The following is an 11606-nucleotide window of genomic DNA, read 5'->3' as shown; positions in this document are numbered from 1 at the left end:
TTTCAGCTTTGTAACTTTGCAGATATTGTTTATGCTCAAACAGCAACATTACACACTAACTAACCTTAAAAAAGTGAAATCGCAATCAACCACCCCTTTAAAGTTTAAATAATTAACATTTTTTAATTTTTTAAAAGAAGTCTCTTATGCTCATCAAGGCTTTGTTTATTTGATGGAAAAATACAGTAAAAACCGTATTATTGTGAAACATTATTACAATTTATGAAACTGTTTTCTGTTTTAGTAGAAATATAAATATAATTTTATTCCTGTGGTGGCAAAGCTGAATATTCAACTGCCTACTTCAGTCTTCAGTAGGGAAATGCCGGTATAAAATTTTCATGTTGCGATTAATTGCTAATGCTTTTATTTTACAGGGTTTCCGGGGTAACAGCTGCATTTAAATTAATTATTATTATTATTTCTGCAGTTTAGCGCCTTCTGCTGTCAGAGAGTGAAAGTGTGCTTTCATCCAGAGCGTCTCTCACATGTTCCGCCATGTGCTTCTCGTCCGCGCTTGTTTACATCAGAGTGCGCACGCACGCGTCTTTCACGCAGCATACAGCGGTGTTGTGCGTTTTGACCAGTTGATGGGAAAAGTATTCTTAAAATGCATTAAAAATTCTGAATAATTTGTAATATATAATTATTCACGGTATTTAGAACTGCCCACGATAACAATATTGTGCATATTCATTACCGAATACCGGCAAAAGTCTAGTCTTCAGTGTCACATGATCCTTCAAAAAAATCATTCTAATATGCTGATTTGGTGCTGAAAAATCATTGAATTATTATTAATGTTGAACAGTTTTTTTTCTGCTTAATATTTTTTGGTGGGAAAATGTGTGAGATACGCACACATTACATTGATCAAAAATTGACGTTGAAGGCATCAATAGAATCACAAAAGATTTGCATTTTAAATGCATCCTGTCATTTTAAACTTTCTATTCATAAAAGCTTCCTGAAAAAAAAAAATATTAAGCAGCAAAAACTGTTTTCAGCATTGATATTGTTGTTATCAGGGGCGGATTGAGTGATTTGGGGGCCCCAGGCAAAATACAGGAATGGGGCCATATACAATTTCACATATTTACAACCTTGAGGTTCCTTTCACTGTTGCTCGCTGCTGCACGACCGTGTCCCATAGTTGTGTCTAATCTTTTAGATTTTTCATGTACATGTTATAAATAAAGGATTTACTTAGCAATTTGGCCTATTAAAAGCTTAACAAAAATTACATTCTTAGGCCCCAAATTCTGCGCTTTCCATTTTAATTTTTCTGTATTCCATTTTAATGGTTTAATCAAAAACATATCTAATTAATTGAATTCATAAAAACAACTTAATTTATTATTTTGTATAAAATAATAGGGCCCTATGAAATTTTAATTACTTATTTTTTAGAAATTCTGTGTTGTGTATTTTCATTTTTCTGGTAATCAAATGAAGGCAAAAACATTCATCTATCTTTTATTCCAATAAAAATTAAACAAACCCTTTAATTTTTGTACATTCAAAATGCTACACAACAGAAGTTTACTGTGTAACGAGCAATGTCACGGAATTCGTCAAATATTGAATGAATAAATCAAATGCAATTCAGTACACTTCAATCAAACCGCGATATGGACTAGTGTATGTGAATATTAAATGGAAAAAATACTATTTAGCTACTACAGACGACAACTGCGAGCGTTGCGCGTGCTTCAATAGCAAACGAAACGCAGGTCTGCGCCGTTCATTCCGCGTTACACAGTAAATTCCGTTTTTATGAATAGATTCCGGGATTCCGTCCCCATTTTCTACATCGCCCTACTTTTGCAAAGAAGCACGTTCAACGCGGACGCACAGACGGTGGTCGTGCTAATGAACACCACAGCAACCACTTGTGCGTCCGCACTGAACGCGCATCTCGCATATAAAAAGCATTTTAGGGGGCCCTTGGCTTTTGGGGGCCCAAGGCGGTCGCCTACCTTTGACTAATGGTTAAGTCCGCCTCTGGTTGTTATAAGAGTTGATATTGTTATAACAATATTATTAATATTATTACAAAAGGCTATTTTCTTGCCAAAAACTACAATAACAATGAACAACAAAGCTCTTTAAGAAAAATTTTGGCCTGTAAAAGTTATTTTTGGTATATTAAATTATAAATTGATTAAATTATAAATAATGCAAAATACATACAGAAATTATTGTATTTATCTGCAATATATTTAGTTTATGTAATAATGCCTAATTTTGTCTGAGGACACGATCCACACACATGCACAGCATTGCATTTCTTATGTTTTCCATATTAACTTTCTCTTGAATATGGCCTGAGCTTGATGACACACAAAAGGGAGAATGTAAAACCGAATCCCTCTTTCTGTTTTGTGCAAATAAAAACTGCTGTTAAATGTTTTAACTTGCAATAAATTGAGATTGTTACTCCAATCACAAATAAAGTTACTCCAAACAATTGTAAAATGTTGAAGAGTGCTTGAATTAGTAATTAACATAAACTAGCGCATTAATAGTTTGTTAGATAATTCAGCTATATATGCTGACCAAAAGTGTCAAGACTCCTTTCAGATACTTTTATTTGAAAATGAAAGATACTCATTACTGTATGCTGTATGAAGTAGCCATGCCTAAATTAGAAAGCATTTTGAACAGACTTCAATAATCTGTCCCTTGTAATATTTTACTTATTAATAATGTGTTTAGAACAAGATCCAATTTTATAACAACATAAATGAGGAAAGAGACATTTTCTCAGTTTCCATTGTAAACAGTTGAATGTGAGAATGTTGCAAAGATAAGCATCTAAATGTCAACTGGCCTTTTACCCCCCCCCCCTTTTTTTTTTAAAAGCAGTTTGGGTTAGTTGTTTTTGCCTGAGGTGACGAGTGTGCTATTGTTAACTAGTATAACATAGGAAAAAGGGAGAGGCTTCTCTATAGCATCAACTGAAGGTGTTAAAATATTTCAGGCCATTAAGCAAAACCTGGTCCTGCCTATAAGCTCATTGAAAGTATAAGATGTGGTGTTTTGTGTTATAGAAGTTTGCTTGGTGTTTATGTGCGTTTCTGCATGCAGGATGAAGTCCTCGCTGTATCAAAAAAGATTGTGGTCAGAGTGGAGGATCTGGTGGAGTGGACTTGTCAGGAACCGCCACAGTGGAAGCGCAGCAGTCAAAACATTCATGGGTCTCGGAAGTCTGGTGGGTCACAAGATGCTAGTTATCCACCTGAAGGAAAAACGAAGAGTGAGGGTGAGTAACAGATGAAAAATCCTGAAGTGTGTGTGTGTGTGTGTGTGTGTCTGGTTTTTTTAAGGATGTAAAGACATTATGAAAGGTGGGGGAGAAACAATTCTAAAATGTATCCGTTTGGCTCATGAATATGAATTATGTAGTGTCATGTAATTAATATTCAACAGGCCTAGGTGTCTTGCCTTATTTGGTAAAAGGCAGATAAAACCAGACTTTTTTTTATTTGGTAGTATTTTGTTTACTGCTGATGAAAAATTAGCAACAAAATTATAATCAACACGCAAAGAATTAAGTTAAATGGAATTAAAATAAACATTACGAATGGAGTTTATTGTGGTTGTGAAAAAATGCACACATGTTTGGTTCAGACAGATTATATTAGTATTGTTTAAATAATATAATAGTATGCTATATAAGTATAGTTTTTCTATTGAGTTTACATTTTTTAGTCATTTTAGTACTTCAGTTTAAACTTGTCAGTTAGTTGCAACATTCATTTTCTGTTTTTACAGTTTTATTTCAGCTTTATTTTGATTAACGAAAAAGTTTTAGTTTTACGTAGCAATAGCAAACACTTGATTCAGAAAGTAAAAATCACAAAGTGCATCTTGCCTTATCTTCTTGTAAAGCTAGTGCTGTTTGAGGGCTTTTGTCAGAAAGTGAATAGAGAGAGTAAAAATTGCCTATTGTCTATTTTTCATCCCAAAATCAACTCATCCCATCACATTGGAGTAAGAAGCAAGTAACAGCCAAAGGTGATTGATATCGGCCATATTTTCATAGTATTTCAATATATAGCTATACATTAATTTAATTTGCCTTAGAATATGACAGCTGATCTGATGGTGATGGTACTGGTCATTGTTTTACAGTAAATAAATTGTTCCTAAATCTATGGACTGACATTTTTGTTTTGTGTTCTCTTGCAGATGAGCCTCAAGTATTACAACAGAAGGTTAAGGTTCTCAGTTACCCCCAGTACTGCCGCTTTCGTTCCCTTCAAAGACGTGTCCCAGATCAGGCTAGCTCCCCTAGTCTGCAGGACCCTCACCTGCTGGCTCTGGGGGGGATAAAAGTGGCCCTCGACACCACACGAGTCCTCTACTGCCGGGATACTTTCAACCACCCTACTCTAGACAGCAATGCCAGCATACTGACACAGCTTGGTGAGTGCTATAATCTTGATATATTGTGACCTTAAACTTTGTTGTTATATGGTAGGCTAATGCAGTTGTCAGTGTGCACAGGGTCCAAAATGTAGGCGTGCTAGGTGAACGGCTACACGGTACAAGTAAATGTTGATAGAAGACCTTTATGTCATGATAGAAGTTTTCTTTAGTAGACTATTTGATTTGCTCAAGATCTGTTGTTTTATGTTTTCATTTGTTTATTTACTTTGTAACATGCTAGGCTTTTATCTTTACTTGAATTATTGCATGAAATATTTGATACAGTGTTTACTTAATTGACAAATACTTAGGCTACATGCCATTTATTTGAATTCATTAATATGAATTTTTAACTAAAATTGAGTGTGTTCAATAGTGCATTAGTTTTTACCTTGTTATTGTCATTGAGAAAAGTGCAATTTCACTTGTAGTTGAATTAATACTGAAATTTTCAAAATATTGATTTTAATTTGAACTCAACTAAATGCTCAAATGGTTGCTTTATTTTATGTGTGCATCATGGTGACAGGCTGAAAGCTGCTGTTGATTTTACAGAACGTTTATAGTTCATAATAGTCTCCTGGTGTTATACCTTATACCTATACCGATTTTTTTTAAAAGCATTTTCCTCATATTATTTCTGAACATATAATATGTATAAGACAAGTTTGTACAAGATGTAGTTGTAGTTCATGCATCTTTTCTGCAAAGATATTTAACAATTGATTTGTTTAACATTTACATCATGCTGACAACTTCATGTGGGCTGCACTTGGAATAGAATTTTCTTTAACAAGAGGGTTAATAAAGAACAAGTTACTTGAATCATCTTGAAGTTACTTTTTCAAGTTGACTAGTTAAAAAATCGAGAATCATTCAAACGTTCTGAAAAAAATTTAGATTTTAATTTTTTGCCATATTGCCCAGCCCTAGTCCACACTACATAAAAAAAAACGGGATTTTCACTGTTTGTAAAATGAATTTACAAATATCATGCAAGTGGAGAACTGTTGCCCTAAGGATGCTTTACGTTTCTGTCCCAGGATGCTCCTCTCTCAGTCTGAAGGGGCGACCTCGTAAAAGAAAGGGTAGTGATGGCAAATGTGCTGATCAGCAAAACCATAACTATTTATCGGAGTCATGGATGGAAAGGATGAAGGTATGCTGTGGAGTTTAGCAACACAATTTGATCCACAGACATCTTTATGGAATACAATTCTGATGGCTAAACAGGATGTTTTAAGATTTTGAACAAATGGTGAAGTATACTGTGACGTCACTGTGTGCTTCCTGTTTTGTTTTAACTTTGATGTCTTGACTTCCTTTCACACCATTTTTGTCTTTGTATCTTTACTGTCACTTTCTTCTGTCATAATCTTGTTCATGTCCCAGTTTGCCAATTTCTATAAACATAATTTAGTTAAAATGCTCAATTACTAATTATTATATTATATCATATTATTATATTATATGAAAGGGTCTGATCTGGTTAAAAAAAAAACAGGTCAGAGATGAATCATATTATTACAAAATTTGATTTGAAGCAAAAATAGAAAAACAGAAAAGGTACAAGGCTGAGTAGTTCCAGTAAGACAGCGACATTTATGTTATCAAATTTGTGTTTTGAAATATATAAATATAAGCATATACCATAAAAATATCTTATTGGAGATATATTGAGAAATGCTTTACCTACAATATCCAATATTAACTAATGTAAGGCGAGTAGCTACTTAGCTAATGTTTGCTAACATTGCTTAGCTAGTCAGCCTGCAAACCTTCAAAACAAACCTGATTAGTGGGTATTATGATTCATTTTAAAAGTTAAAAGTATATACCATAGCTTAACAACTTATGGTGGGTCTATCTTGAAAGATTTATGAATTGTCTATAAAAGTTTTAAATGGGATTTTAACTTAACGGGTCACATTTACTGTTTTTCGGCAAATTTACACCATTGAAATCCTCTCATTTCAATAGAATCCATTAAATCTACAATTTTGCGTGTAAACAAGATTTCCCAATGCAGATTTCACAATAGCTTCAAGTTGGATGCACTGATTTCGCTGGAGTGACCAACAGAATGCTGCTTGGTTTAAATGGGGGAGTTATGCTTATATATCGCTACAACATTGACAATAGACAGTGACAATGTTTCTGTTTAGCAGTTATTGAAAGAAAGATCTTCTAATGTGTTCTAACTGATTCCTGTAGGAGAATGTGATGGGCAGTGTGGAGATGCATTGGGATGGAAACTGGCTCCCACATCCAGAGGAGCAGCTCTTCCTGGATCAGCTGTATTTCTTTATGGAACGCAGGGGTTCACCTATAAGCAAAGTTCCCAACCTGGGTTTCAAAAAGAGTATGTATGACTGATTTTATATGTAGAAATTGAGCACCAGTAACTTAATAGAATCACTTCTATGTATTTTTTGCCAACTTAACTCAGTAATTTAACCAAGTCTTTCATTTGTCCACAGTTGACCTCTTCCTCATGTATTCAGTTGTAAAAAGGCTGGGGGGCTACGAGAGGGTAAGTTTACCATGTTGTTTCATTACTTGGCCCTGCTGAGTAAGCTGTAATCCATCATAACGGAATGAAAGTGATAGCGGTGATCTCAGTATTCTAAGTGAGAGTAATTGTCCTCCCCATCACCTGCAGGTGACATCGCATCGTTTGTGGAAGACTGTGTACAATGAGTTGGGTGGAAGCCCAGGCAGCACCAGTGCTGCCACCTGCACCAGGAGGCATTATGAAAGGTGAGTGTGAGGCTCTGATTACAGCAGCAGTTAATTCCTGCTGTATCAAAGGGCTTCGCTCAACTAACTGATTTCTCATTTTCTCTGTTGTTCAATTCTAGGCTGATGCTCCCTTATGAACTGCATGTAAGGGGAGAAAACACAGAACTTGGCAAGCCTAGAGCTACATTTGTCTCACCCACTACCATCAAAAAGACTGTGCGGGGCAGAGGGGTGTCAAACAGTCCAAAAAAGAATGCAGTTACCAACCAGGTGAGGATTTTACTTATCTGTAGCACAAGAAAAGAGAAATGCTGATGCTTTTGGTTTGTTGCATGCAAGTACTCTGAATGAAATGGTTAAAAATCATAAAGCCACACAGGAAGAGCATCTTGACTGACATGTGATGTGACGAATCACAGTGTGCTTTGTACATGTGCTGTTTATCTGATATACGTTATGCCACACTGCTGTATAAAAAAATCAAGACTTTGTAAAAGAGCATAATAGGACCCCTTTAAATATTTGTGCAGCGAGGTTTGATGTCAGGACTGATAAAAATAGCTGTGCGTGCGCACTTACTCTCAGGTTTTGCGTAATACCAACCTATCATATAAGATCTTAATAGATTAGGAAAGCATTGTCATTTTTGTGTGTGTGTACTATGCATCAGAAGAATGAAAATTAAGATTCTTTTCTGTACTACTTTTTCAGGCCTCACCACTAGATGGTGCTGTTGTTGTACGAAAAAGAGGAAGACCACCTGGAAAACGCAATGCCAAGGTTCTGTCCAAAGGCAGAGTTGGAAGACCGCCCTTGCACCCCAAACCTCCCTTGGAGAAACCAGCAAGACCCCATCAAGAGATTGTCCAGCCATTGACTATTTTTCAAGAACTGAAGCTCACCAACCATCCTCATGGCCAAGGTCTGTCGCTTGTATCCTCTACCCACCAACCCGTGCTGGGGCGAGATGTGAAGATGGAGACTGTAGAACCTCAAGCTCCTTCCTTTCTGTCAGTCCCATGCAAATTGCTGGCAGGTGGTTCCTTAGAAGGATTCAGTCCCACTAAAGGACTGTGTCCTTTGGACCTCTTCCGAGCCCGTCTGGGTCTTAATGGAGCGAGTACTCATGAGGTAACTCCTCAAGATTCTTCCACGCCCCACCAGACAATTATGGTGCATCAGCCCAAAGTCAGCACGCCTGAGACTCCTGAGAGCCCCCAACACCAGTGTTCAGGGTGTAGCTCGGATGCCTCATCCCAGAACGGAGGACTCGCCTTTACTAGAGCTCCACTACCCCCTCTTAGGATCCTCCCGCTGGACATCGGCTGTAGTCTACAGCTGCGTCAACTGATGCGCACCCGTCTTGGCTCGGCACACATGAACACCTTCACCAAGCGACTTTCTGAAGTTCTGGCTCAGGATCTCAGCAAGACCTCCCAACCCAATGGAAGCGTTCCTCAAGACCAATCCCTCCCGCTAAACCTGAGCAAGCGAGCCATTACCAAGAGGTCTGCTGGAGACGTGGAGCTCACAGAACTGCAGAGTCGGGATGACCAGTTAATGACCAAAAGGCCGAAGATGGAAGCTGAGGATCTTGGAGTATCTCTGAAGTGGAATGGCATGTCCCTTCTGGTGCCTTTGAACCAAGATGAGCCAGCTGATCTTAGCTCTCCCAGCAGGGCCAGAGCTTTAGTTCAGGACAGTACCAGTGTGGCTTTGACTCTTCCTGAGGCCACTTGTTTCACCTTAGTGCCCAAATTAGATGTCCCTCCTGAAAAGCCCTCCAGTATTGGTGCTTCCCCAGACACTCTAGCTTGTATTTATCACCTGAAACAAGGGGAAGACAAGACCAGCGCAATTGCAGTGACAGTTAAGAAAGAACCAGAGGGTGCAACTCTGGATCCAGATCTAGAACCTCAACCAAAACGTGACCTCTACTCTCAGTGTGTACCTACTGATGACGTCAAAGAGTCAGACACAGTTTCCTCTCTCAAAGTACTCTCTAGTTCCCTCCTTTCGAAGCCATCAAGCTGTTAGCATGTAGACATGGGAGCGTTACTAACGCTTGTGTACTTTATCACTCCTTTCTGCTCTGCCTTCCCCGTGGACATGTTTGTTGTGTATGATCAAAGAGACAGGTCTGCAGATGCGTTGCTATCTGCTAAGTACCTGCTTTTAAAACACTACTAAACTTTGAACTGATGCAGGTGGTCCATGGTTCTACCAAAGATAAGGTGCCTTGAACTTGATTAGTCTATATTTTAGTACTTTTAAGTTGAAACATATGCTGTAGTTAGTGGAGCATCGAATGTCCAGCCAATAAAGGACACATGACTCGAATGACTCATGGAGCATTTCATTTCTTTTTTGAGAAATACAGGTATTTACGAAAAACAAGGACACGGAATCTGGGTTTGGTTACTGTTGGATCCAGATATCAAACACGTATTGTGACATCATTGCAGAAGAATTGGTCAGCTACTGTATTTTCTTTCTTAGACATAAATGCTTTGTTTATAAATGGTAATTTGTTTTAATTTTTATGATGAAAGCAGTGTCATTTTGTGGGTGTTGGTCATATTCTTTTATTATTTATCTGTTTTACTCCTTTATCTCCGTTAGTCTTCACTGTTTTTAGGCTGTGTGATTTTTGTCCTTCTCTTTGTGTGTATTTGTTGAACATTGCTATTTAAGAAAAGGCCACCGTATGACCTCTGTGCTGGATTTTATCATATTTTCCATAGCTTCTCGTTTTAAAACAATGTACTGTATTGTGCAAATAGTATGCATATTTTGGGTCCCAGTGCAAATTTCCTTTTTTCTATAAGTTTAAAAGTGCATTTTCTTAACATGTAGTCATATATTGTAGATAGTTACTATTTGTGACATCATTTATAGACATCATTGATATGTGTTTACAAAGAAACTGATGTAGAGCCGCCTGTTGTGAGAAAATGGATAACTTAATTTGCTTTTCACTCCTCTTTTTAGACTGACCTCTCTTAATGCAATGTATTTCACAGGTTTACAGATGACAAATTATATTTTCATCATTTACACTCAGTTTGCTATAATGAACAGTAATTAATTGCTTGTGTAAAACATTTGTATGATGATTCTTTATTAATCTGTTGGTCGTATTTTTCTTTCATTTAATTTCTGTACTTGAAAGGCAGCCAAACAGAACGCTAATCCCTATTTAATGTTAATGTATAAACTGTTGTAATACCACCAGGTTACAAAAAATATATATATATATTTTCATTATTTTGCATGCTTATGCTAATGGGACATGGACTCTGTGACAGATCGTCATTGCAGACATGTTTAAACACTGAATATTTATAATAAAAAATATATACTGACATTGCTATATTTTGCTGAAATAAATACCTGAAAGCTTCTTACACTTTAAAGAGATTACATCATTTATGATTTTATAGTAATAATAGCGGTAACACTTTAGTTTAGCGACCAGTTCTCACAATCTACTAGTTGCTTATTAGCATGCATAATATTAGTATATTGACTGTTTATTACATTTACATTTAGTCATTTAGCAGATGCTTTTATCCAAAGCGACTTACAAATGAGGACAATGGAAGCAATCAAAATCAACAAAAGAGCAATGATATGCAAGTGCTATAACAAGTCTCAGTTAGCTTAACACAGTACACGTAGCAAGGGTTTTTTAAATAATATAATAAAACGGATGGAATAGAAAAAGAATAGAGCAAGATAGTATTAGAGGTCTTTCTAGAGGTGCTTTTGTTAATTGTATAATAAATCAAGCGTAGCGTTAGTTCTGGCAGGTCACGTTAGTCAAGCTCGCATCAGCTGACTCTCAGCTGATCCCCATCAACCTATGGGAATACGACACCTAAGTATTCATATATAAGGTCCCGCAGTAGTATCAGCAGTTTTCGCATTGCTCAATAGCTAATTACCCTCCTCCATCCCCAACTCCTCCTCTGTCAGTCAGGATTCAGCCTTCTGATTCTCCTTTGAATCAGACTAATTCTAAAATGTGTACATAACATTATTGAACTTTAACGATATCTGCAATACATTTATGTTGGTTCTGTTCTGTTTACCCTGGGGGGTTATCGCTGCTCTCCCTGCTCTCATCCATGCTAGGCTGCATGGATGCACAGGGAGCTCTTGCCCAGAACGGAGCCATACCGCCAATCCAAACTGTATGCTAATTGTCAATCATCTTTGACGATAGTGGTCCTGACAGAAGTGAAAAGAAAACAGATAGAATACAAAAAGATTAGAAAGCTTTAGTTTTTTTTTTTGTTTTTTTTTTTAAGAAAACAAGCAGCAAATAAAGGGACAAGTTTTTTTTTGTTTTTTTTTTGCTTATAAAGCACATATTCATGCCTTATTCTGCATTTTAGATCCCTTAATCCTACCCCAAACATAAACTT

General features: G+C 36.8%; 1 protein-coding gene across 1 annotated transcript in view; it reads left to right on the top strand.

Annotated features, from left to right (window-relative positions):
• Positions 1-10555, top strand: part of LOC107692781 (AT-rich interactive domain-containing protein 5B) — a 14107-nt gene extending 3552 nt beyond the window's left edge. The window contains exons 3-10 of the mRNA XM_016491965.1: positions 3091-3265; positions 4195-4431; positions 5478-5593; positions 6649-6796; positions 6915-6967; positions 7097-7194; positions 7296-7446; positions 7888-10555. Coding sequence (XP_016347451.1) covers positions 3091-3265; positions 4195-4431; positions 5478-5593; positions 6649-6796; positions 6915-6967; positions 7097-7194; positions 7296-7446; positions 7888-9213 — 2304 coding nt within the window. The 3' untranslated portion in view covers positions 9214-10555. The remainder of the gene's footprint in view (positions 1-3090; positions 3266-4194; positions 4432-5477; positions 5594-6648; positions 6797-6914; positions 6968-7096; positions 7195-7295; positions 7447-7887) is intronic.
• Positions 10556-11606: the final 1051 nt, after the last annotated feature.

Source organism: Sinocyclocheilus anshuiensis, unplaced genomic scaffold (assembly GCF_001515605.1).
Source record: "Sinocyclocheilus anshuiensis isolate Anshui unplaced genomic scaffold, SAMN03320099.WGS_v1.1 scaffold943, whole genome shotgun sequence".
In the NCBI taxonomy this organism is placed as follows: Eukaryota; Metazoa; Chordata; class Actinopteri; order Cypriniformes; family Cyprinidae; genus Sinocyclocheilus; species Sinocyclocheilus anshuiensis.
Note: the sequence above shows the minus strand (reverse complement) of the source record. Positions and strands in the feature narration are given on the sequence as shown.